The sequence below is a fragment of the Penicillium cataractarum genome (genome assembly GCF_028827025.1).
Source record: "Penicillium cataractarum strain IBT 29864 chromosome Unknown utg000001l, whole genome shotgun sequence".
In the NCBI taxonomy this organism is placed as follows: Eukaryota; Fungi; Ascomycota; class Eurotiomycetes; order Eurotiales; family Aspergillaceae; genus Penicillium; species Penicillium cataractarum.
This window is the reverse complement of record NW_026622737.1, coordinates 449,401-476,403: the sequence shown is the minus strand read 5'-3', so window position 1 is coordinate 476,403 and position 27,003 is coordinate 449,401. Positions and strand designations below refer to the sequence as shown.

The window sequence follows — 27,003 nt, the reverse complement described above, 5'->3', positions numbered from 1 at the left end:
TATAATTTGAAAGCCGGTGTTTTCATTGAGAGGACGGTTGCATATTATTTTGAAAAGTAAGTTGCACATACAACACCTAGCGCACAATCAATTCTGTTCGTCAATTCCCTCTCTTGAGCCGAAGAACACTGCCCTTCCCATGTCACGGACAGCATCAAATTGGCAGAACGAGAATCCCTGACTTCTCTAGGGCATCTTTCCAGTTCTTGACACTCACGTCCTTGTCCATGATATCCCAAAGCTCTTGAACAACCATCCATTGTCTTCTGAAATTCCCAATCTTGTACTCTTGGATGCGTGTCCACCATTCTACCCAGGGTTGACGGTCAAATGATTCGCAAGATGCAATAAACGCAGGCCAAGACATAGGTGCAGTTCGCTTGTCGCCTCCCATATACTGATCTTTGAGGTCTTCGGCATCGGTGAGGTTATTTAGAATGAAGCGAACCTCGTCATCTAAGCCCTTGAGGTCTTCATTCAGAGCAATTCGATGAAAATAAATCAAGACAGCGCTGTGAAATGCGCGGGCTTGGCACCGAGCTATCTCACTCATTGTATAATCAGACCCCATGAGTTGAAATTGCTCTGAACTAATCTCCCATGTAAGGATGTCGATTTTCAAAGCCTCGCATGCTTCGAACAGTTCGATGGGTATATCACTTCTCCGATATGCAGAAAGGCATTCGGCCAAATAGCAAGTTCTTTGTAGCAGGTTACCAAGGGTTGGGGTTATTCCGTAGATATATTCAATGCTCGTGTCTTCATCGTGGAAGTAAGGCGACTCATTGAATTTATCTGCCTGTTTCGGGGCGGAGCCAGAAGTTTAGATGAAGTCGTTCGCGCAAGAAGAGTAAGAACATGGCAAATGCTGCGGACTTGGTTACTCGGGTCGTCGGTTCCTTTTTGTGCCGAGCTTGCCAACTGTCGGCAGCCATTCAAGTGGATTGGGAAGTCTGAGTCTTCGCCTGTCATAGTCTAACTTGAAATATTAGATCCAGTGTAAGCTCGGGCAATGTTATGTTCAATTACCCACATCTATAGTAACCAAAGAGAGCATAGCAGTGAGGTATGCTGTATACAGTTTGGAATCCCAAGGATCGAGGATGGCGGAATTCAAGGCCTGAAGTGATTTGGTCCGGTGCCGAAGACCAAGCTTGTGATATTTTGCGGAGCCCCTGGTAGCATTTCGAAGGTGGAATGCAGCTGATGATAGTACACTGTGGAAGATTGCGGTTGAGACTTTGAATTCCGGGCTCGGAGACTCATTGTAGGCGAAATCAGGGCAGCCTTGCAGAGCGAACTGAAAATAGGTGGTTCTCCATGGATTTCTTGGATGTAGAACTGGCTGTAGAAGCTCAGCAACATGCTTCGTGTAATGATACATGAGCATGGATGTGTTCGTATCTGGGAATAAGGGACTCGCCATATCCATCCGAGGCGAAGGGGATCTCGCTTGGCGCATATGCACCATGTTCGGTATGACTTCACATGCTTGGTTCAAACTGACATTCATCAGAGATATGGAGTCCTCGAAAGAGCCTGATTCTGGGTCCAATATTGTCGCAGTGCTGTTTGTACGAGAATCATCAAGTATTGGGACGATAGCCGATGTAGAATGCTCCTGAGGATCCGCTGCGTTGTCGACGAATATATTATCTTCCTCTCTGCTCGAAACATCACCTAGGACACTGTCAAATATTTCTTCGCCCCCACTCGATAGGTTTATTGCAGCTTCCACCACTGGGAAATATTCCCCCAAGTGATCGGCGTTAACACAAGTAGGCTGCCCGTGGAATATCGAGAACGGGCCCACTGTTATAGTATCTCGGCAGGCGGAGACTGTGTCCAAGTGGGATAGCATTTGGTTTATTTCTTCATCGGGAATAGACGGCGAGATACTAGAGGGATCTGATGATTGCATCAGTAATTCAATTCCAGATCGATGATGGCCAGATGGGGTATCAGACTAACCAAGTTTGATCTTTCGCCGTTGGAAGCCATGGGGACTCTGATACTTTCCAGTCACCCAACATAACTTGACTTGATAGCCTTCACAGTTCACGCCAGCTTTTTCGCAAGCAACACACCCATTTTCTTGTCGTTCATCGCACTTAACCTTACGAGACCTGCAGGTCCAGCACCTAAAATACGTTAGCGCACCAGTTCCACTTCGGTTCAACCGCTGACCTTACCCTGTGAATGTCACCGATTTCAACCTCGACTGTTGCGCGCGTGGGGCACGCTTGGTGGTGGTTCTCGGTATTAAGCTCATGGAGACAATTTCCCGCTATAATTGACGATTTCAGGGGGTTTGACGGCAATTCAACTAGTCCATAGACTGCTATCTGCTCCGGGTCCGGTTTTTTTCATGGGCTTAGATCTGCTTCATAATCTTGATATCGCTATGACGTTGTATTGAAATGTTCGTTTATACCGAGTTCATCAACAAAAGAGGAGTCTGTAAATGCTTCCAAGCTGTCCAGTGCGGGGTCGATGGAGACCGTGCGGAGTAAGTGAGTCATGACTACATATCTCGGCAAATGTTATCTCTATGGAGCGGAAACAACGATAGCGGGTGGATGCGGATCTCAAGCTTTCATGAAAAATGACAAATGAAATGAAAGTACCTAGACGACCTGATTATCAGTCGCTAGGCGGGGTTGATAAGTCAAACTTTCACCCAACCGAGGGGGAACTTGGAGTTGGCAGGAGCCAGCGAGAACGACTAACGACCCCCTACAGCCATTATTCAAGCAATGGATTTGTTTTTTTTTTTTTGCACTACTCGGTTGGCTTTGTTTTCTATTTGTTGATCCTTGTTTTGCACAATATTGTGGGTTTTATTCAAAGATCAATTAATGTCGGGCTACGCTATCTCCCACACCAACGACTCACGCTATAACCAGACAGACCATGCCATGAAATCCTCGTCTCACGATTTCACCTATTCTAAGTGTTCAAGCTCTGGCCCTTGAAAGTTCTTCCTGCCATGGATGACCCACCAAGCGCCGACCAAAACGGTCATACCACAGCTGATCACAATTGTGTAATTTATGGACTCGGAATTCGTGGGTAAACTGTAGGGAAATGAGTAAATCACGAATGAGACCACAATATAGGCACAAGCGACAGTATTGAGCAAGTATCCGTGCTTGCCCATCCAGAACTGCCCAGGCCGGATGCTCTTGCGGCCTGTCATAAGATGTGGCAGAATCGCGAGGAGATATGAAAGCGTAGTCAGCAGAACGAATGATCCAATGAAGGCATTAAATGCTGTCAATGACCCCACGTATATGGCACCAGTACAGGCCACAGAGATGCCGCAAGCCAGAGTTGCGCTCAATGGGCTATGCCATTTCGAGCTGACAGCTCCGATTTACCGAGCGAACGGAGTGGCTCCGTCGCGACCGAGGGTATAAATTGTCCGACCGGATGTGATATAGCAGCCAATTGTTGCACAAAAGATTGGGGAAATAGTGCTGACCAAAAGACCCACGGCTCCAGCTTTAGATCCAGTTGCCTGAAGATCAATATCCCCGATCGGACAAATAGAGTCTGTCCTCATGATCTTTGGTAAGTCGTTGAGTAGAGTAAAGCAGCCAAATAGCAGAAACCAGTAGCAAAGCCGATCGTCACTTGAGAAGCCAAAACTTTGGGGATATATTTAGATGCTCCGATAAAAAGGTGAAACTGTTAGATTTTGAAAAGATTTTCCATGAGATCAGTACGCACTGAGGGATCTCTTCTGCTATGTGTATAACACAGTCAATCGCTCCAAGAGCGAAGGCTCCATTAAGCATCCCGGCTAGGAAGGTGAAACCGTCGCTCGAATCGCCGGTCATATTCTGCCATCCCTTCCAGACAAAATAACTCGATGCGTAGCCAGGCTCCTTTTTGCCTGGAACTATGGCGAAAACAATGATGTTGACAAGGAGGCCTGCCACGATGAAGAACGATCCCAATCGGCTAATAAGGGGCAGCGCCCGCTGCATGAACATCACAGTGAAACAACATATCCAAGAAATGACCAGATAACAAACAAACACATGCCATCTCTGTGGTTGATAATCTGGATGGTACAGCGCATACGCATATACGATCATGCTGCTGGTCATGTTCGGGAGACCACCATCGAGCTTCTCAAAGAGTTTGGATTTCTCTATGCCTCCTCACCCAGTCATCATGGCTCTCAACCATACGTTGTCCAATGTGCTCCGCCTGTCGAACTAATTGATTTCTCGAAACCTGCGAGTAGCTGGCTGCGACCGACATAACCACCGGATATGGACAGTACGTTGGCCGGACGCCCACTTATTGAGTTTCCCACTGGCTGGGACAATGAGGACATAATAGCCCTCCAATACTTCCCACACCTCCACAACAGTCATGGACATGTGGATACTCGTGTTGTTGAACAGCGTTGGAAAGACATTTTTCTCTGGCTGTGGGAAAATCCCGACTTGGAAGATGGCAGTTTTGTTTTCCCCCTTTTGATGCATCCTGACACTAGTGGCATAGCACATGTAGCCGGTATGGTTGACCGCTTCATTGGATGGCTTTGTGGTTGGGGAGATTCCGTACAGTTTCACACATTTTCTAGTATTACTCAGACTTGGCTCGATGAGAAGATGAAACAGCAAGATTGAACGCTTCGGCTTGTAGGAGTGTCGAGTTTACTCATCCTTATTCACAAGCGAAGTGAAATCGACCTCTGCGGTTTTGCAGCGACCGTGAGTTTGGTTTGCAGATGAATATGGTTTCCGACAGGATTTGGTGCAATGCCTTTTTAACTTCGACAAGATTTGTGGGGCCTTTCACGTATGATTTATAAAGGTGCCTAGAGCCTTATGCGTACGACACGGAGGTTAAGCTAGTAGCTAACAGGGAAATTTTATTCGCTATTACAGATGTGCATTATTTTATTTGTAGAAACAATCAGTATTGTTGCTAAAAGGCCGTAACTGGTCTGCGTAGTTGCTATTATATCAAGGGGAAAGGGTCAAACTCCTAGTTCCAGATAGGTTCTTGCGACCCATAACTTTTCGCGTTGAAGGAATCTCGCAAATGTTCCCAAATTAATACCCCAACACTCTACTTTCTCAGGCTTGATAAGTTGTGGCATGTCACACAGAAGTAGCTGCGCGTTGAGAAATGGGTTTTCTGTGATCTGCTCCCTAATTTCTTTCTCGGACAAGAAGTTTGCTTTCAAATCTCTCCCGGTGGCAGTTGACAGGTCATACATTACTTCCTCAAGTCGCTTGACCTCTGACGCGACTTCAATATTCTTGCCATGAAACTTGGTAGGATTCATGATAGCGGCCGCGGCCATCTTCCCGATGTCTTCAGGGTCCACCATATGGATTACGGTGTCGCGTGAAAGAGCCGTCCTGAATTCTCCAGTTTCGACCAGCCCTGGATACATCCTGACCACGGGATCAAGATAATTGGACATGAAATTGCCTGGACGTACAATTTTCCACCCTTGGAAATCTGCTCGTCGAACTTCATTCTCGATAGATTCTTTGATTGAAATCATCTTGCCCATAACACTATCAGGATTCCAGTACGGCATTTTCTGGGTGTTCGTGGCACTCAGAATACTGGTATAAATAATATGTTCAATACCACTCCTTTTGGCAATAGAAATCATTCGCTTGGCTTGTTCGAGCTCCTCGGTTGGATTGTTGTGGGTGGGGCACACGTTGAGGAAAAGCGCGGTGCAGCTAGACATGGTTTCCCCAAGAGTTTGTTCGTCGTTAAAGTCACCTTCTGTGAGGTGGACTCCGGATAATTGAAGCGTTTTGCTGATCACCGAGTCGATATTCCTAGTGATGGCATGGACTCCTATCCCGTGCTTAACTAGATATTTGACGAGAGCACCTCCCTGGGTGCCAGTGGCACCACAAACGAAGACTCTTGGAGAAGACATTCTAGAAACGAAATTTTAAGACTTATATGACGAAGGTAGACAGAGGATTGATCATACTTGGTGGGATTTTGACTCCCTTAACTGCTTTTCGATGTCAATCTACAGTGCAGTCTGCCGAGGGAGCTTTCCAGGCCAACAATACATATAATTTGAGCATCCATGAGGCCGGTCAAAGTCAAAGTTGATTGGACAGCGGCATAGGCTGAGACTGCTCTAAGGTACTAGCGTGCCGAACTCCGCGCGCCAGTCTCAAATCGGAATCCCCAAGGCATCCAAACTCTAACCAGAAGTTATGACCCCAACTCTCTGTATGCCCTTTCTTGTGCAGAAGGAATGTCCGACCGAGTTATATCGTCCCGACGAAAGTCATGCGAAGCATGCAGAGCTGCAAAGAGACGATGCGATCTAATTTTTCCGTTCTGCACTAGATGTGTTCAGAACAACCTGTCCTGCGAGTATCCTGGGGAGCGACCTTCACCTTACCCAGACTTTTTGAAAGGAACCCCTATCAACGCGTTATGGCTGCAAGCCAGCGCAACTCCAGGACTTTGTGGCAACACGGGAATCCATCCGGCACTGAGCTTGGCATCAGATATGCAATCACACCTCCCTAGCGTGGATCATGCGCCATGGCAATATTCCCATTCGATGCCTGAACATCAGTGGCTCGCTGCCTCGACGATAGCAACACGCTCTATGTCAAATGAACTGCTCATACCTCGGGAAAGACCACCAAAGTCCCTCCCACAGATAATCGCATCTCGTTTCCAGTTTGCCATCGATGTCCTGAAGAATACGCCCAAGATCATGGTACTTGAAAATCAAACCCCTTGGTGCCACCGATACCTTTATAAGGATCATATGCCTAAATCAATAAAAGGTGATTGAAACCATTGCATGACAAACCCGGTACTACGCTAGCAAAAGTACAGACGCCTATACATGCTGCTCGTTGTATATGTCCAAAAATGAAATCTACGCCGCACTCATTATGTCGTTGATTGACGATCGAATGCGAGACGTGCTTCTGTTACCGGAACCCAATTCGGACCTAGAAATCCTCACTCTTAATCATTCATTAATTCTTTTTCAAATAATGCGACTCTTCGATGGCGACATCTGCTCCCAGGCAACAGAAGATCAAACCTTGGCGACACTTGAATCGTCAGCCTATCTACTGTTGCAGCGACTAGTCATCCCAGACCAAAAGGGAGATACTGATATTCCCTCTCTATCGATAGACTCTATTGGAAATTTCTAGGAATCTTGGGTGCTACAAGAATCAGCAAGAAAAACAGTACTTTGCGCGTTTTACTTCATTAAAATTTTCAAGCTCCTTCGTGGGAAGGCTAAGTGCACCGTAACATACACTCTCTTTGGAGAACACGCATTCTACTCTCGGCCCATCTATGGCAGGCTCAAAACGTGTTTGACTTCGCTGATGTTTATTCGGAAAGAAAACACTTCGTCGTTCATAATCTTGAGATTTCCTCTGCTCTACAAGATGCTCAGCCTAGCGATCTCGATATGTTCGGAAAAATGCTTCTAGTGACCCTCCTGGGAATTGACGAAGCTAAAGTCTGGTTTCGTGCTCGAAATCCCGTAATAAAAAATCCAGCTTTAAGGAATTTTTCCAGGGGGTGTTAAGAACTGAGGTCTTAATTCTTCTGCAGCCTACCTTTGTGATGAGTGGCTGGTAGCTGATGACAAGTTAAATAATAAATTCATCGAATTCATTGACTTTGTGGCATCTGGTACTTGGTCCTAAATGGCGGAACCTCGGTGGTTCCTGTGACTACTGTATATGGGCTGATTTACATCACTGCTGGCCTTTGCCGCCTTGGAAGCGTATTGTTTAAAATGATCCACAAATTGACGAACAAGCCATACGGATGAATAGATAGCGATAGAAATAAGACATTTTGTATAGCGTCTAAGGGAGTATTACCCACCAAGTAAAATTGGAATCACAACACACCGTTAGCCGAGTGTATACTTGAGCGCATATACACATAGGGGATTGATAAAATGACCCCCCCCTCTGGATATAATGAACCCCCCCTCCCCCGCCTTAGAATGCCTGAACTTTAAGGCGCGAAGGCACTAAGGCCACCAACTTTTTTTCTGTTTAAGGTTCTGCCACCACTCTCTCTCCGCCTAAATTCTACCACCCTTTCTGCCCATGACCCGCTATCACCCTACCACCTTAGTCTCTACGGTCTACCTTCTAGTTTATATAGTAAATCTACCATGAAATCTACCATTTTGATAGAGAAATCTATGTTGAATTTATATAAATCTAATTACCTTCCTTAGTAATACAACTAGTCCTAGTTACCTTACTACGTAGGCCTAGTAGATCTAGTAGATCTCCTAGTTGCCCTAGTGATGGTAGATTCTTTATCCTCTACAGAATCCTCTAATAGAACCTCTAAATCCTCTATATCTTCTGGATTATCTAGCGAAGAGGTACCACGCCCACCACGCCTACGCCCACCACGGTTACCACTAGAAAAAGAAGGATTGGTAGTGGTTGCGGAGGACTTACAGTGGTAGCGGTGGATCTTGGGGGTGGGCGGTGAGGGCGGTGAGGAAGATGGTAAGGGCGGTGAGAAGGAGGAGCCTGGAAAGATATTATTCTGTGAGCAAACAAGACAAAGTATTTGCCTTGATGCCTTCGCGCCTCAAGGTTTAGGCATTTACAGGCAGGGGGGTTCATTATATCCAGAGGGGGGGTATCCCCTACATATATACCATAGGTAACGGATTGGGCGATTCAAGTTAAGGGTAAAATAATGATCCCATATTTGTATGGTACAGCTAAAATAGTCAGGACGCAATCGCGCGACATGTCTTAATGCGCTTACGTATTCTCAACTAGATCTCGCCCTGTTTATTACGTACTTACCCTTCTTACCACTAGTTGGATGATGCTAATTTAGCGCTCAATGCATTTATCAGAGTCGAATACATTCAATTGATAAATACTTTATTTAATTTTGCCTCAGTTCCAGCACATACGACCATAGGGTGTGGAGAACAGGGCTTCCCGTCCGCTCAGCCGTACTTAAGCCACACGCCGGCCAGTTAGTAGTATGGTGGGTGACCACATGCGAATCCTGGCTGTTGTATGTTTTTATTTTTATTTTTTTACTTTGTGAGGACATTTGCCCTTGTCGCTTTACCCTTCAGCCCCTTCACCTGAACGCCCTGAAGACCCTCTATTCTTCACCCGATCGCTCTGTAGGCCCCGGAAGCGATGACGTGGCTCCTCGGCATCAATAAATCAAATAAATTAAACAAATCAAACAGACCAAACAGGAAACGTTCCAAAAATCGTCAGTAGTTCCCCCACTATAGTAAGTATTTTACTGTCGGACTCTAGGCGGTGACCATAAAGTCGTGGTTATACACACAAGACGATAGTGTGCATAAGGGTAAATACTCAACGTAGTGTCTGAATACACGGTTATGAGTCTATCGGTCGTGCGCACTTCTATGAAGGAGAAGTACCACGATTGTGGAAGAGTACCACTGATCTAGAAGAGAGATCACAAAGGATGATAAACTTGATTCAATTTAACTAGGTAACATAGCAGTATTTATATCACAAGAAACATAGCAAAAGATCACATGATAAATCAACAGAATCAGAGTGTTGAGAGTCTCTTGCTTAGGTAGGCAATCATATGCGAGATCGTTGAGGATCAATCTGTTAGATCTTTATAGAAGAAGATCTAGATGAGAGAGGGGTTATATGAGTGGGTCCTTCGTCATGTGACCCCACAATATCCACATGTTGACATTTACTATATAACTATATAGTCTAAAGGTAGTAGTAAAGTTTAGGGTAGGGGAAGAACAGAGAGCAATATTCCTACGCTAGTACCTAGATTTAAAATATTGGTAAGGAAAATAAACGACTTTTTAACTTTTGACGACAGTATTATTCCTTACTAGGCTATTAAGGAATTTCCTAGTAAGAAACCGTAGCTATTTATAGTATATTTATAGGCAGAGTATAATTATTGCGGAGTGCAGCGACGCAGTTTACCTGTTAAGCAAGGAGGGTGGTGCTGGTTTTCGCGATGTGTTGCATAAAATGGAGGGTTCTGATTGGTCAGTTTGTGGCAGAATTAGGCGGTGGGATTCACTCGGCGAACTTGGGCAGAATTATATGGCAGAATTAGGCGGTGAAATTTACTTCCCCACACACATTCCACTACCTTGGGGGGGGGGGGTTCAGGGGGGGGTTCTCCCTCTGATTTGCGTTAAAATCACTCTACTAATAGATTGTATACGAATTGACTAGATTCGATGCGAATTGTATAAAATCTTACTATCTAGGGGGGGGTTCAGGGGGGTTCTCCCCCCTTGTTTAATAGATAACCTCTATATGTAGTAATTGATTGTATGCGAACTGTATAGATCGTATGCGAATTTAATAGAAATCCGCTGCGCTCCGCACTTATTGGTGTCCCCCGTGGGGCGCCATTGGAAACCTTGTATTAAGTTGGCTTCCTCGCTAAGTTAGCGCTAGGCATTTAAGGATAAAATAACTTTACTTATCTACTAGGGGTATTAGTTTTTTCTCGTTAATAAGGGAGGTATCACGGGTTATAGTACCTATAGGCTTTAGGAAGTAGTATAATAAGCTAGTTTGATTTTTGCTAGGAAAGTCTTTTTAGATATAGGACGAACGAAAAGGAAATCTTTAAGTGAGATAGATAAATCTATGCGATCCTAAACTAGGGGATCTTAAGGGTAAACACTCTCGAGGATAATTAAACCGTAGGAAGAAAATTTCTTAGATCCAATTCACCTTAGGCTAGCTTGATACTTAAGGGCAAATTCCCTCAAGGGATTTCTACTATAAGGGTAGAATCCCACAAGGACGTACGACCCTACGGTCGGGTTGCCCCCGTGGTAGTATGTCCCCGCGGAATAGTTATCGTATGGTCATATGCTCCACAAGTATGGATTCCCCTGGGTCCCGTATCTCTGAGGCCAAAAATCCCCTAGGGGAATTTGCCCTCGAGCTGGCGGGCGCCGTAGAAATCGATGATATTGAAGAATGCGAGAGCATTCCAGCTGAAACAATCGAGTGTCTCCGACTGGCCAACAAACTTCCTAATAATATCCCTCTGCCTTTCCTAACTGCTACTTAGAGAGGTGTTCTTTACATCAGGATATTCTATCAGCTGGATTTAAGTTTGAAATGTTTTTGTCACCTGCTATTTTGCTCCCGCTAGTTTGTAATTTACTCTAAATGAATCCGTGTATGATTGAGTCTATAGTGCTTAAAGACCCTGGTAGACTTTTAAAACTTCTGATAACGTTCGTAATGCTTCCCAGAGATAGAGTGGCCAGATTTCCAGGTCATCCACGAACAGTTGTTCAGTTGGAAAAGTGTTAAGCCTCCGTATGTAATTTATGTTGGCTGATTTCTCCAAGAAATTTGAAAGTATAATCAACGACTTGGACCGTGCTATCAAGCTGTCGACCAGGAAAATAAAAGAGAAACAAAGAACAAAAGATGAGGAAATTTTGATTTATATCAGTATCTAAAGGATTGAGATCTATATGCGGTGATGAATCTATATGCTACGCGTGTGAACTTAAATGCAAAGAGTCTGGCAACATGTCCAGAAAATAGGAGAAAACACGAACGAGCAAATATGAGCAATGATCGAGGAAACAAAAAGCCAGTCTTCAACTTGCTATTCCAGATGTCGCCTGGCTGAAGACAGAGGGCGACGAGGCATGGAGGGGGGAACCATGGAAATGAATGTGATGGGCCACCAGGCATTTTACTCTGCCTTCTTAGAAGCCTTGGTTCGAAGCTTCATCATGATGAACACCAAAGCATACCCGCTGAGGGCAAAGATCACGCAAATTCCAGCATCGCGCCAGCCATAATAGTAGTGGTTGATGTTGAGGGTCTTGAGGTAGTCGCTTCCACGGCTATATTGACAGACTTGGCACTGAGAAGTTGCCTCTGGATTTATCAGGTTGATGGCAGAGCCCGCGCCGGCCATAAAGTCGAACAGGTAATCTTTGCATGTTCCGTTGGGCGGATCGAAGTAAGCAAACTCGTCCGAGGAACAAGTCACCTTAGCATTCCAAATACCGAACGTGAGCATACCTCCAAGAACATAGTTGAACGGGTTGAGGTAGTAGTACCAGTATTTCCAGAACACATTAAGCTCCGGTTGGGGAACAAAGGCGCCACAGAACAGAACCAAACTGTTAACGATCAGGGGGTTGACCAGAGCTGCAAACGTCGCATTTGGAGCATAGGCCGCTACAAACTGCCCGATGCCGGTATATATAAATTCGTAGATCAACATGATGAAGAAGATCGCTCCGACCTCATTAGATGCATGTGGTAAACGGGTCTGGTAGTACCAGCACACTAAATAGAGGACGGCGCAAAGGCAAAGGTAAGGGAATTCGGAAACGATAAGACCCGTTACAAATGCCTTCCAGGAATACATTTTCGACTTCTTTTCACGGGCGTCATAAATATCACGACGTTGAATGAAAAGAGGTTGCAATTGATTGATGACTCCGGGTGCAACAAATGTGAAGTTGAAAATCGTAAACATCTTCAATTGAAGACCCTGGACAGTAGGTCCAAGATGCCAGAATGAGAATCCGTTGAGCAAGGCAGAAATGATATGTAGCTCTAGCTTATTGTTGATATATTTCGTGTTTCTCATCAAGGCGACATTCATTCTTTGCGTGACGAGTTTTGTTTGAGTCCAGAGGGAGGTAGCAAACTCCTTGCCGTCGTCCAGTGTCCCCGGTTCCTTCGCGAGAGCGTCTGAGACAATATGGTCAAGCTCTGCTACAGCGGCAGCATTTTCAGGAGAATCCAGCCAAACTTGGTGCCAATCCCTATCTTTCACAGCATGAATCGCACCAGTAACCACATCGATCATATGTTCAGCGGGATTACTGCTTATCGGGCATGGTGCTCCATAATTCGCAAAGTATTCCTTGACGGTACAGGCATTCTCGCCAATGTCGCCAAAGTAGACCATCTTACCTCCACGGGCAAGCAGAAGAAGGGTGTCAAACTGAGCAAATAATTGAGCGGACGGCTGGTGGATAGTCACCAAAATTGCCTGGCCAGCATCGGCTAAGCGGCGCAAGAATCTGACCGTGTTAAAGGCAGATTGGCCGTCAAGACCAGAGGTTGGCTCGTCGAGGAAGATAAGAATACTAGGCTTTGAGACTAGCTCAACGCCGATTGTCACGCGCTTTCGTTGCTCAACACTGAGTCCCTCGCCAACCGTTCCAATTAGTGTATCTGCCAGATCGTGGAGCTCCAATAGATCGATAATGGTCTCAACATAAGCCAGTTTATCTTCCTTTGGGACATGCTCAGGCTGGCGAAGAAGTGCCGAAAATTCGAGTGCTTCTCTCACGGTCGCAAAGGGTTCGTGGACGTCAAGCTGTTCGCAGTATCCTGCCATTCTCTGGAAGGATACAGGGAGTTCGCGGCCGTCGACCAACACAGTTCCCCGAATTGTGCCGTCAGTTTTTCGCTGTGCCAACACATCGAGTAGAGTCGTTTTTCCTGCACCAGATGACCCCATCAATGCACCCAGCATGCCTGGCTTGACCCACCCGTAGACTTTATCCAGAAGTACACGGTCTCCTGTAGGGGTCTTCACAGTATAAACGAGATCTTTCCATGTGAAAACTGAAGTATTGCGCATGAGACTGCCACCATTCTGATCGTCCACTGCAATATTGCGAGTTTTTTGTGACTCTGGCCCGGTGGATGACTGGGTTTCTTCATCTTCGCGCTGTTGGAATTGCTTCATCTTCTCTCGAGGAATTAGGAGCGAGCTACTGCCTGCCCCGCCACCCCGCCACCTGCAGGTTGAGATGATTGTAATAGCGACAAAGAACGCCCACCATCCACAGATGACTCCAAAGTTGCGCCAGAGTTGGGAGTGCTTCCAATGGAAAGCAGCGAGATAGTTGTCACCGGTCACATAGGTAGCGCCTCGTTCTGCACCTTGGACACCCGCACAGGATTGGTACCGAGAATCACTATATCCATCTCCTCGAGGAATCAAGCTGCTCCCAACACAATCGATTGTCGTATCATGGAACTCGTTGGTCAGAGCTGCCTGGAAGGAATAGGCCATTGGGTTTGCATAGTACAGCTCGATAAACCAGTTCTTCATGTGGGTCTTGGGAATCATGTAGCCAGCATACAAGACGAGGAATTTCATGATCACACCAGATAGGTTTGAAGCGACCTCGAGGTTGGGCGAGGCAGCACCAATTGACCTAAACATTGCATTAATGCACTAACGCATTCAGTCAGCCCACAGAATCTCACTCATTGTAGGCGCCATAATCTTCTTTCAAAAACTGGCCCTCTAATAAGAAACGGAGTAGATTCCAACTTACAAAGGTGATGACGATGAGAATAATCCAAAACGTGAAGAATGCACCCGCGGTCGCTTTAAGATTGACCATCCAATATAGCACAACACTCAGAATGGTACACTGGAAGATGACCACTGGAAGCTCTGCAGCTAGGATTGCTATCGCGTATGTCGCTGGATGATGGTAGCCAAAGCTCTTGTGTTTGATAAGGATTGGTCGCCCTCTGAAAGATCCGGTGACCTCAGCCATCGCCAGAGTCACCTGGTAGACCTGGGAAAAGAATATTGCACCACCCTTTGTGAATAGGCCGGCCGTCGTGTCTGGCGAATCATAGAAGCAAGAGCCCACGATCAAAGCCATGGCGAGGGACACAAATTGCCGAATGAAGAATGTGGCTTTATCACCCCAGATGACTTGATACTGTCGAATGATACAGACCTTTAGCTGGTGTAGGAAACCAGTGGTCAAGGGACTATTCTTTGGCAGCGAAGAATCCTTCTCAAATGCCACAGACTCTTTAAACATAGCCGTCCTTTCTTTAGCAAGAGGTGTTGTTGGATAGTCGTACTCGGTCATCATGTTCTGGCAGATTGGAGATTTCTGGTAAAGGGCAAGTAGACTGTCATGGGTTTCGGGAAATGAACCCTCGAATCCTGGAAGAATCTTCCGCTCGGTAGGGACGGTGACACCAGTCAAATAATCAGCCACATTGGCCCCGTTGGTGTATCCGAAGCCAACACTTTCCATGAACTGTTTTGCGGCGGATGCTGGACCATAGAAAATCTGTCTTCCTTCGTCCAACACCAAGACCTTATCAAATTGCTCGTAGATACCGTTACCCGCCTGGTATAGCGTAACGATAGTGGTGAGACCCATAATATCAGTCATGGCACGTATAGCTTTAGCCCACTCGAGCGCAGTGGACGCATCTAAGCCACGGGTACTGTTATCCCAACAGAATACAGATCCCCTCGTTGCCATACATTCGATGATTGAAACACGCTTCCGCTCACCACCTGAAACGCCACGCACATATTCGTTTCCAACCTTAGTGTCCTCCGTATGCGCGATCTTCATTGTTTCCATGAGAAACTGTTTGAATTCACCTGCCCAGTCGGCGGGCGAAGCATTATCGGGGCGATGGAATGGAACCTTCAGGCGGGTAGCAAAGTCCATAGTCTGGCCAACAGTCAGAGTGGGAAAGAAGATCTCCTCCTCACTGTTCATCACAATCTGACTTTTGTATGGAGTGGCATCTGCAGATGGTATGGCACCGAAGTGCACCTCGCCGGTCACATTTCGATAGCCTTCTCTCCGGTTTGAGAGGAGGTTCAGCAGGGTGGTGCAACCGGAGCCCGGACGACCAAGCACAAGCAGCATTTCTCCTGGCTTCACACAGCCGTGATTATTCTGGAGGATCTGTCGAATCGGAGGCTGCTTCTTGAAGTCACGGGCCTTCTGGACAAGGTTGAATTGGGAAAGGAAGTTTTCATTGACCGCTGCCTCTGCTGAAAGAACCTCCACGGTCAAGTTCTGCCAGGTGACTCCAAGCTCCCGCTTGCCGTAGCCAGCAGCCGCATCGCGTTCCTGCATGGACAGGATCTTGCCTTCCAACTCTGAGGCGACTGGAGTTTTTGTAGGGAACATTTCTTCATGGTTATCGCCTTTGAGGGTGTCATGGCTCTGCTCCTCACGGACAGAGGTTTGTTTCTCTGTCACAGCGGAGGTGTTTTCCTCACTCATATCCACAGCTTGGGGTAGACAGCCTTTACGTGCGAGCTACACACCTTGGGTTCTCCGATATTAGGTTGAAAGTAGGAATACTGTAAGGGACAGGAAGGCTTTGGGCGAAGAAAATCAGGAATAGAAAGGAAAGTAGTATGAACGAAGTTGAATGACGAATAATTGAAAAAGAAAATTGTGAAACGAGTGAGTAACTGTCCAATTTTGTAGGATTGAACAGAACAATGTTAGGCGAAATCCTTATACCGCCAGACAGGGCTGATCACCCTTATATATCTCTCCCAGACTAGTGGGTAATGTTACAACGTGGGCTACGAATAAACTTCAAGAGTCCATAGAAGGAATCAAGTGGGAGAGAGGCGTGTGGATAGAAATCATGCTACAAGGATTCCACGTAGGCATTTTGGCATAAATGTGCAGTCTAACCATTCATAAGATCGGCATATGATATCCGAGAAGTGAGGTAGTATGGGGCATCTGTTTCCGACTGAATGGCTCTTTTTCGTTGGTCCTATTTCCGGATCTACCTGTGGGGATTTTAAATCCCTCGCTCGAATTGTCGTGTCATCCACTTCGCAGTTAAGAACACCGTCAATTGCCGGGCCTGGACTTGAATTAATGTATTCAGAAAGCGCACACCAAACCATATATAATGATAGTGGCTCTTGTTGCATTATAAATCTAAAACCCGGTTTACCCGGTGTGAGAAAGCCTCCGATTAGAACTAGATGGGAGACAACGCTTCAAATTAGAAACACTGGGGCACGAATGTTCGTGACGCTTTCCGAGTAGAAGCGTGTTTTTAGGGTACGGGCAGTAGTACGGTAAAAGTACACCAGTCTCATGCCGTGCAAGCTCGGTTGAAATATTCGAATTCATTAACCTCGATACTGGGTAGACATGCGGAGCTCAAGCTCACAAGTGCTTTTCTCTGCTTCTATCATAATTATCGAGATCGTCTTATTGGATGGGGGGGCGGGGCGTAGTCTTCAATGTGGCTGGCCTTCAGGGCGGTCGGTACCCGCCTTCGGCCTGTGTTTCCGGGCCGTGAGTTTCCATTATACGGGCTGAATCGTGCATTAGGCCCATGCATATCTCACAGAGGCGACTTTGCCATGTATCACCCTTATTCCGTGCCATTGGAAACTCTTATCGAGCATGATCACAATACGCATGATACCGATTCCCGATTTTGATCCTACACCTCGGTCCCGTATCTTCTATCTCCCAGATATCCGCACTGCTCCTACTATGCGCATCGAAGAAAGACATCCATCCACCCACCTGAAATGCGAGAGGGTTCGTAAGCGTGTTTGTAAAGCCTGCGATCGTTGCCGTCTCAAAAAGACCAAGGTATATCATGAAAGATCAGGCAAAATATTCCTGTCGCTATATGGATTGGAGCTGACCTAAGAAGTGCGATGGAGCGATCCCATGTCTGCGCTGCCAAGCAGATCAAAACCCCTGCATCTTCGGGGAGCGAACGAAAACAAAAACTAAATTATATCCGCAGGGGTGAGTATTTCTTTCAGAACACCCAGCAAAATCAAGTGAGAACTTGCAAGTTAATACGTTATCGTTCGCAGATACGTTGAAATGCTCGAGCAACAGCAACGTAGGCTGGTGCGTGGTCTGCTAGAATTATACCACCGCACGGCGGAGGGCAGAGGCTGGCTCGGTGATCCCTTGGAGCTTCAGGCCAATGGGCATCCGCTGACCCATGCTCTGCTTGCCCGTCTTGGTGTTTTAAACGACATCGACGATAGCTGTATTGAGCAAAGCCCCGGACTCACGCCGCTGGAGAGGTGTGGTGATGACATCCAATGCCAAATTTTGACCACCGAGGGTACAGAGGACTCCACGGTGCAGGGTGACCAGTCGCCTCTCAGTTCCTGGTGTCTGCAAGCCACTTCGCCTTTTTTACCTACAGACACCCAACAATCATCTAAGCGGGAATCCATGCCGCCTGCTATCTATTCTTCCACCTCGATAGAGGAGTCAGACTACTTCCTAATTCAAGATGGAGCCGCGCAATGGCCGCTCATCACACCTGCTGATATCTACAATTCAAATAATCTGACAGCTGATGTCGGTTGTTCAGGTCTTGACTTTTACGAAAGCCTCTCACAACCAATATTCGACAAAATGATGCCGGAGTATAACGTGTTGCTCGATAATCTGAGCTTTGGTCAAAACCTAAGTGCAAGACCAATGGGACCTACTTTTACTTGAGCAGTCACTCCAAGATTGAACGAAAAGGTACGGATCAGTGCGCGTACGAATTGTCCAGGGTCATTGTAGATGGGACTCACCGCAAAGCGTAGCTCTATATATTTCACTAGAGATGCTATAGGTCCAATTTCAGAGTAGCTTTAGGTTCATCTCTCTGTACTCACTTAAAGTCTTAAGCCACATGCCGGCCAGCTATTAGTATTGTGGGTGACCACTTACGAATCCTGGCTGTTGTATGTGTTTGGTTTTTTGGTTCAAATCGTATTTATTTGTTGTGTTAAACTCTCCCGTTGGCAAGCGTATAGAACATTACACTGATTAAGATTGGGTTTATTTGTGATTGCCACCTCAGCGATTAGGCAATCAATAAAGCCATCGGCTACCTTCACTCTAGTTCATGTTTATCTTCGAAGCTCTAGTCCATGGACTAGTCCTGACGTTATATATGTTGATAACACGAAGTTCCGGGCACGTATATTTTCCCATATATATGCAAGCCACTCATGAGACGAGTAGTTACCCCCACCAGCAAGTAACTTCCTGGGTTATCACTTTGTTCTTAATTCCACGAATAATCATGCGACGGTATCCAGCCTATCCAGACCAATAAGTCACAATCTCGCGTAAATCCTCCAGCAAAGCAGGAGGATTATCAAGACTAGGGAAATGGCCACCGGCTTCGTGGTCTGTCGCACATATTTCAGTTAGCTAGTTCGGAATCAAAATCTAGGGTGGGTGAGTTTACTCACTGCTATACAGGATCAGGTTTCCAGTCTTTGCGACCACCGCAAGGGGGCCAAACCCAACATTGTATTTGAACGCACTGAAGGGTAGAGGGGCGTCGTTGTTCGCTTTGGTTATGAATGGGAAGACAGTGGAACCGTCACCCACGGCTAAGCTGCTCAGCGGGATCTTCGATCAGGAGCTGAGATGGAAAGAACACGTCTAATAAGCAATGAAGCGCGTAACCAAAGTTAGCATCGCCTTGGGTAGGCTACGACATCTATGCCTAGAACAGATGCATAAACTCTACCGGGCTTACGTCACGCCAGTGGTAGACTACGCATCGACGGTCTGGTATGACCTATTACGAGACAAGACTCACGTACGACACCTGAACTCGGTCCAGAGGAAATCGCTGATCCAGATCCTATCAGCGTTCAGAACGGTAGCAACCATAACCCTAGAAGAAGAGGCACATATCCTTCCTAACCTACCTCCGTCTCTGCCACCGAGCCTAGAATACCATCGCACGTCTCTATACCCTACCTCGAGAATACCCTATATAGAGTACATTATCACGAGCTTAGAACAGGTAGGAACAATATCGGATCTTAGGCTCGCTTCCTACTCGCGGAAGCTTTAAAGACCATAACCGTAGATTGGTTAAGCGGCCTAGCGCCGCTACTACCGTAGCGAGCCGAGGCCTTCACGGAGATTAAGATCGGGCCAGACGGAGAAACGGTAATAGATCTAGCCGAGACTATACGGTCCACGTCCGATATTGTCGTCTACTCAGACGCCTCGGGACGTGATGGCTACCTCGGTGCCGCCGTTATGGCGCTCGACTATAACCTAGAGATCGCCGAATCCCAATAGGTCTAGGTAGGACTGATAGACTGCTAGACTATCTATATAGCGGAGCTCATTTATAGATATATTTTACGTAATTAGTATAGTATTCAGGATAGCCTATTAATACTCAAGAACCGTAGACTAATAACGAATAGTATTAATCCTATACGATAGTAGGTTATAGCTATAGGTAGTTTAGAGCGCGCGAAACAAATCAGGATAACGGATCGTCTACGCGATCCTCCAGGCTACTACTAAAGTTCTAACAGCTAGAATCTCCCTCCGCCTCTAATAGGTACTAGGCTATTCTAATAACCCTAGAAGCGACGCTACTAGCCTAGGCAAAACCTATCCTTTCCGTCCTCTTCTCATAAGAGAGAGAGCGCTAAATCATCTACTAAGGGTAGTCCCTTACGAAATATTAGTAACGTACTACTAGCTAGTTGTATAAGGAGATTATATAAGAACCTACCGGGGAACCACGTATACCTCCTAATATAGCTCCGAACTTGCTATAATTAGCTATCTAGCTACCGTAAGAAGGTTAGTGTCGGACTTTAGGCGGTGACCATAAAGTCGTGGTTATACGCACAAGACGATAGTGTGCATAAAGGTAAATACTCAATGTAGTGTCTGAATACACGGTTATAAGTCTATCGGTCGTGCGCACTTCTTATGAAGAAGGAGAGGCACCACTATTGTGGAAGAGTACCACCGATCTAGAAGAGAGATCAAAAGGGATGATAAACTTTATTCAATCTAGGTAGGAAACATAGCGGTATTTATATCATAAGAAACATAGTAAAAGATCACATGAAATGATAAGAAAGTGGAGTGTTAAATAGTCTCCTGCCTAGGTAGGCAATTCAATGCGAGTATGCAATTCAATGCAAGATCGTTGAGGATCAATCTGATAGATCTTATAGAGAAGATCTAGATGTAGGGGGGGGTTATATGAGTGGATCCTTCGTCATGTGACCCCACAACATCCACATGTTGACAGTTAGCTATAGTGACGATAACCTATAGATATACGAGCGTAAGAAATAGTCACCTACGTGTTAGTGGACTACCCGAGGTTAAGGGAACTTCGGATAGAGTTACGGAGAAAAGTTAGCGACGTATTTAACAGCGTACTAAGTCTTCTAGGAGGCTTAAAACAAAGTAAGAGAGGTAAACCAGACACAGTCTCGCGAGCCAGGACGGTTAATGCCGTACTAGACTTCACCGAGGCGTCACAAAGGTTTCACGGCCGCGCCCCATAAGGGTAGCCTAACAGTAGGAACGGCGATTAGGCCACGGATGGCCTGAACGAGGCTCTAAGTTCGTTTTCAGGAAGTGGAAGATTCTATATATACGTACACGAGGATTTACGCCGTAGGCCACAGCGCGGCGAAACACCGAGGCTATATTAGGCGTAAAGGCGCAAACATATTCGAGTAAATGCCTATTTGTTACTTTTTAACATATGTGATATAAAAGGCTAAGTCCGAAATAGTTCTGGTTGTAATCCTCTTCACCTAGATATCTAAACATTGAAAATGGGTATATTGTTGATATGGCGTAATAAGTTAACTTCTTCCGAGCACTTAGTTCCCGAGCATTCGCATTTAATTTTTCCTGGGTATTCTTTAACTAGGTGCTTAACATTAAACACAGTAGAAAGAATAATATTCTTTTTCTAGTAACTTATTTCGACTCCCCCGGTTATCTCGTGGCTATTAAGAAGCATAAGCGAAAGGAGATAGATAAGCTAGAATCTCTTCTAAAGACGTCCTACGCTAAGATTATTAATCTCTTGGATGTATTTCTAGATAGAGAAATTATTTATTTCGCTTAAGAAGTAATAGAAGTCTCATTTCTTGTGTACTACTTCGATAAGCTTATATATTATTTATTTGTAAAGAGGTGAGCCTCGCTTAATATTGTTACGCGGAGCCGACTAGTCACTGTGAGTAGAGCTTCAAAGGGTTATACGTACCTAGTGCTACTGCGGATTCTAAGGGTATCTCTCAATCGTACCGTTACTTCGCAAAGCCTTACTACGGATTAGATCCTATTGAGTATTTTGCAGAACGTGCCAGAAGTGCGCGCCAAGTAAGTCAATCACTAAGTGTTACCACTAAGTGAATCCCCTACTTATAGGTTGGGTTGTCTTAAAGGTGAATTATGAATTAAAGTACTGTCAACATATGGATGTTGTGGGGTCATGGGATAGAAGACCTACTACCCCTCATCGCTTCTAGATCCTCTCTATAAGATCTATCAGATTGATCTTCAATGATCTCGCATTGAATTGCCTACCTAGGCAGGAGACTATATAATACTCCATGGTTACTTCTGATATTCCTGATATTTCATGTGATCTTTTACCATGTTTCCTGAGATATAAATACTGCCCTGTTTTCTAGTTATATTGAATCAAGTTTACCATCCCTTTTGATCTCTCTTCTTGATCGGTGGTACTCTTCCACAGTCGTGGTACTTCTTCAACTTCGAAGAAGTGCGCACGACCTTTATACTCATAACCGTGTATACAGACACCACATTGAGTCCTATCCTACTTGTGCATACACTATCTTCTTGTGTGCATTACCACGACTTTATGGTCACCGCCTAAAGTCCGACAAGTACTAAAGGTAGTAACTAAGTAACAATGTGCAATTAATCGCGAAGGACTAAATACATAAAACGAAATGAGTGTCCCTATATATCTAGTCCTTCCTACTCCTTAGGAGTATATCCTTAGCGTCACGTGTGGGTAGGCCTCTGCACGGGACCGGAAAGACCGCACCCAAGACCGCATTAGACCGCACCGCGCGGTCTTTGGTCCCAGACCTTGAGACCGCTGGGCGGTCCTACATTTTTAGGGACCGCACCACTGCGGTTTGGTGCGGTCCTGCGGTCCTGCAAACAAGCAAAACATCTTAGACCCAAGGTATGCATAATTTATGTAGAAGTCGCCTGTATTTTTGAGTATTCTGCTTTCAAATGATATTTAATTTTATATAATTCTGAGGTAGGAGTAAAGAATAATTCTTTGTTTGGTGTCTGTTGATTTCTACCGAAAAAGCGAGGATTGACTGATTTCCTTATGAATAGCTTATGTGGTTCTTGTTTCTATTAAAGATATACAAAATCCTCATCCTGTCTCAAGCGCTTTGGAACACGCCCAGATGAACGCCTCTGAGTAGTCCTCCCTTCTTCTAAGTGGCTATTATCAGGCAGGGGAACCTCATCGTCATCATCGTCAAGTTCAAATAGCTGATCCGGGGTAGCCCTTCTCTTTCCAAGCGCTCGCGCACTAGGAAGTTGGATAGTTTCGGCAGAATCTTCAGTAGTGGATAGGTCTTCCTCGTTATCACTAATTGGATCAAATTGTTCCTCTTTCTTCTGGGCGTCCTTCTGCTCTTTCTTTGCTTGCTTCTCTTGCGTAGAAAGATACTCATCAACTAGGGCAAGCTGCTCTGACTCCACGTCAAATTTTGTTGTACACATAAACAACATCAATTCCTTGATTGTCTGCGGTTTCAGTGAGCCCCGGCGATAATGGCAGATATCACGCGCAGAGTTAAATAACCGCTCAACGCCAGAACCACTGGCTGGTGTTGTAAGGATGTCTCGAGCAAGGCTTGCCAGAATAGGATATTCATTTTGGTGTTCTTTCCAGAAAACGAGAGGGGTTGCTTCGACAGTACCTAGTGAGGGTGGTATAAGAGAAGGAGTATATAAGAAGAGGTATATAGATTAACTTACTACTTCTAAGATACCGTGTAAGCTCATCTGGAGCCGTCACGTTTGACTGAAGAGATACAGTAGGTCTCAGAAGGATATCAATGTCAGAGACGTCTTGAATTGTGGGCTGGAGAGTTGATGTAGACTGTGCCTCTTCGTAGCGCTGCCGGTAAGGCTGAATGTAAGCCTCTAGCGACTGCTTATAGCGAGGCCCCCAGTGAGGTTCCCATTCAGATGTTGTGAAGAACTCTAGCTTGTTCCGTGGTCCTAGGATAGTCGCAATTGCATAGAGATCACCAGGAATATCATCAGTCTTTCCATAATACTCTGTAAGCTTATCGCGCGCACGGTCAAGCGCGGACTTCATCACTCTCTTCCAACCAACCTTCTTTCGCGCTAGCTGCACTTTCGCCTTATCAATATGTGTGAATAGGGCGTTATAGATACCAAAGACGTTATGGATAGTCACGTCTGTAGTTGCCGAAAGAGACGAAGTGAATTTGAAGAAGGGATAAGTGATTGACAGAAGATAGTCAACTTGTCGCCATTTATCTCTGTCTATCTTTACATCAGCGAGGTTGAATTGGACACAGAAGTCATCAAAGGCAGACTGCAATCGCCGGGCACGCCTGAGCATGAGGAACGTCGAATTCCATCGTGTCCGAACATCTTGTATAGGCATAAGCTTAGGCTCTTTCGTCTGAAGCCTTATGAAGCTCTCGCGGCGCTGGGGACTTTTGTTGATGTAGACTGCTACCTTCCGAACCTAGAATATAGTGCGAGTTAGTAAAGAAAGAGAGATAATAGTAAGAGATTAGAGAGAGCTAGACCTTGTTCAGAGTATCCACGATCTTTCTATTCTCTTGCCGAGCTATATGCCCTTTCTCGGTCCATTCAATCTCTTCCCTCTCGTTTCCTGGGTTCGCGTCCATCTGACCAAGGAGCTCCTTCAAACTGAGCTGTATAACATGTGCAATACATGGTATACGAATAACCGGTATACTACTAGGTAGCTGTAGGGATTCGACGACCTCTTGAAGGCTACCGAGTAATGTTCCGTTATTAGATGCGTTATCAGTAGTAATAGTTAACACCCTCTCAGTAATCCGATGCTTCTCAAGAAGGTCAAGCAGGACAGTGCTTAGATAGGCCCCCGTATGTGAGCCCTGTAGAGGTTCAAAGCCAAGCAAGAGCTCTCGGTAATTCCACTCTTGGTCAATGAAATAGCCCGTTATTGCCATAAAAGCTTGGCGAAATGGTGAGGTCCAGCAATCTAATGCAATAGAGAGCTTAGCACTATTAGGAAGCTTCTGTAGAAGAGTATACTGGCGTTCTTCCACGATCTCTTGAAGATGACGGCGGACTGTGGTTGCAGTTGGGATTTCGGGGAAGCAGGGAGCAAGCCGGGCCATCTCAAGAAGGGCGCGAAATTCAGGATGCTCAATAAGCTGGAAGGGTAGCCGCGAGGCAGCAATAAAGGTAATTAACCTTTCCATCCAAGCTTGCGGCGTAAATGATGCTTTACGAGACGACAGATATGCCTAGAAGGGGTATTTTATAAGATTAGTAATAATTAGAAAAAGGTAGACTGATTATCCATACCCCGTTCTTGATAGCCTTCCTAATATCTTGCGACTGAGTCGGTCCTCTCCGACAGGTACCTACTTGCGAATAATGCCTATTCATAGTAGATGTTCCCCGGCGCTTATCGGCAGGATGGGCAAGGATATGGTCGCAATTCTTGCATATTACCTTAGGAGACCCATCCTGGATAGTAGCGACCTGGTAGAAGTGGTCCCAACATTCTGCATTGCGTCTACCCTCAAAGATATTCCGTTTCATCTTACTTCCATACTCCGTCTTTAACCACCAGACGATGAAATCCTCATTCGCCATTTCTGTCCAGAGGATATAGTTTTTCCTTTTAGGAGGACCAACGCGTTCGAGTGTTTCTGGGATAACAGGAGGAATCGCCGGTCGGAGTAAGTTCACGTTAGGAGTAGAAGTTGGCGTTTCGCGCCCGTCGAGGTTAAACAGCCCATCAGATGTGAAGAAGGAGAAAGTATCTCGTGGATTATCCTCAAAAGCCGATGAGGGATACTGATCAGAGAACTGAGAGGAGGCCTGACTCTGTAACATTTTGACGAAATGAGTATAGGATAGGACGGGGGAGGTAAAGGACTTAAGGAGATACCTGCTAAAATATTTCCGTCTACTAGAAAAAGCTGAATAAAGGATTTTCTCTAGGAGAAAGCTATAGGCATGATTTAGATAGATCAAATTGAATTGTAATAGTGATTAGGCAGTAGGCTCCACTTTACTACAATCCGATAGGATAAGGGCTACGAAGACCGCAGAAGACCGCATAGAACCGCAGGAAAAACCGCGATAGACCGCATAGAGGGCTGCAAAGACCGCAGAAGACCGCATAGACAGCTAGTAGGAAATACTATGATTGACCGCAGAGGACCGCAGAGAACCATGAGGAGGACCGCACAGGACCGAAAAGGACCGCTAGAAGGCCCATATAATAGTATAATCCTCCTTTTCTTTCTAAGTCTACACTTCATATCAGAGAAACCAATTTTGAAAAGAGATTATTATGATATATTAGTAGTAGAATATAGAATTTCAAGATAAATAGTTAACTAGAGAATCTAAGCTCTCTGATAATACCCTTAATACCTATTTTAGCTGTATGTAGGGGGTTATGTACACTCAACGAAGAAGTCTCAGATGAAGATAGGGTCAGGTACTGATATCGAAATATATATTTCTTACCTCATACACCTAGCCAGCAATAATTATTACTAAACCTCTCTATTAGAACTTAGAAATATACTAGTACTGGCAGGTCTAGGTATTTTAAATAGTAGATTTTCTATATACGAGTATATTTCATCTGTTTTCATAGTGGCTGATGCTGAAATACAGTAAATGTTTATGAAGGGACCAAAACAGTGTTTAATAACAGTAATTAAATGGGATGAATCATCAATTTATGTAGCCGAAAAGAGAAGGTCTTGGTAGAATTATGCAATTGCGGTTCACCGTGGTGAAGACCGCAAGGGACCGCGGTTCACTATGGTGCGGTCTCAACCCCCGAATTCGAGACCGCAAGACCGTGCGGTCCGGTCCGCGGTCCTCGACCTAAGGACCAAGACCGCACCATGCAGAGGCCTACGTGTGGGTTTACCGGTCTCCCGCATTTGTGGCGTAATCTTGGTGCTGGTAAAAGGGTAGCCGTTTCCTGCGTCGCGCTAACCGTCCCGTGGTGTAAGTGAGTAATAGTTGTGACGGTTAGCCGTAGGCCGTTTCTGGCTCCCATCCTGAATGTCTGCCTTGGAGCCCTCCGGGGTATACCCAAGTATACCGAG

At 45.6% G+C, this 27,003-nt stretch overlaps 6 protein-coding genes across 6 annotated transcripts; 2 read left to right on the top strand and 4 right to left on the bottom strand.

Moving 5' to 3' along the window:
• Window positions 1-154: 154 nt before the first annotated feature.
• On the bottom strand, window positions 155-2,272 carry N7496_000170 (Zn(II)2Cys6 transcription factor; the record flags this gene model as incomplete). Its single annotated transcript, XM_056693101.1, has 5 exons — window positions 155-799; window positions 859-975; window positions 1,034-1,908; window positions 1,972-2,141; window positions 2,193-2,272. The coding sequence occupies 5 exons, from the start codon at window positions 2,270-2,272 to the stop codon at window positions 155-157; spliced, it is 1,887 nt and encodes a 628-aa protein (XP_056559830.1).
• Window positions 2,273-4,999: 2,727 nt separating this feature from the next.
• N7496_000169 (NmrA/HSCARG family protein) lies at window positions 5,000-5,929 on the bottom strand (the record flags this gene model as incomplete). Its single annotated transcript, XM_056693100.1, has 1 exon — window positions 5,000-5,929. The coding sequence occupies one exon, from the start codon at window positions 5,927-5,929 to the stop codon at window positions 5,000-5,002; it is 930 nt and encodes a 309-aa protein (XP_056559829.1).
• Window positions 5,930-6,523: 594 nt separating this feature from the next.
• Window positions 6,524-7,478, top strand: N7496_000168 (uncharacterized protein; the record flags this gene model as incomplete). Its single annotated transcript, XM_056693099.1, has 3 exons — window positions 6,524-6,809; window positions 6,862-7,121; window positions 7,191-7,478. The coding sequence occupies 3 exons, from the start codon at window positions 6,524-6,526 to the stop codon at window positions 7,476-7,478; spliced, it is 834 nt and encodes a 277-aa protein (XP_056559828.1).
• Window positions 7,479-11,739: 4,261 nt separating this feature from the next.
• Window positions 11,740-16,084, bottom strand: N7496_000167 (uncharacterized protein; the record flags this gene model as incomplete). The annotated part of the gene is made up of 2 exons (XM_056693098.1): window positions 11,740-14,259; window positions 14,363-16,084. The coding sequence occupies 2 exons, from the start codon at window positions 16,082-16,084 to the stop codon at window positions 11,740-11,742; spliced, it is 4,242 nt and encodes a 1,413-aa protein (XP_056559827.1).
• A 1,596-nt stretch (window positions 16,085-17,680) lies between these two features.
• Window positions 17,681-18,316, top strand: N7496_000166 (uncharacterized protein; the record flags this gene model as incomplete). Its single annotated transcript, XM_056693097.1, has 1 exon — window positions 17,681-18,316. The coding sequence occupies one exon, from the start codon at window positions 17,681-17,683 to the stop codon at window positions 18,314-18,316; it is 636 nt and encodes a 211-aa protein (XP_056559826.1).
• Window positions 18,317-23,014: 4,698 nt separating this feature from the next.
• N7496_000165 (uncharacterized protein) lies at window positions 23,015-25,765 on the bottom strand (the record flags this gene model as incomplete). Its single annotated transcript, XM_056693096.1, has 4 exons — window positions 23,015-23,589; window positions 23,648-24,392; window positions 24,457-25,167; window positions 25,229-25,765. 4 exons carry the CDS (start codon window positions 25,763-25,765, stop codon window positions 23,015-23,017), a joined length of 2,568 nt encoding a protein of 855 aa, XP_056559825.1.
• Window positions 25,766-27,003: the final 1,238 nt, after the last annotated feature.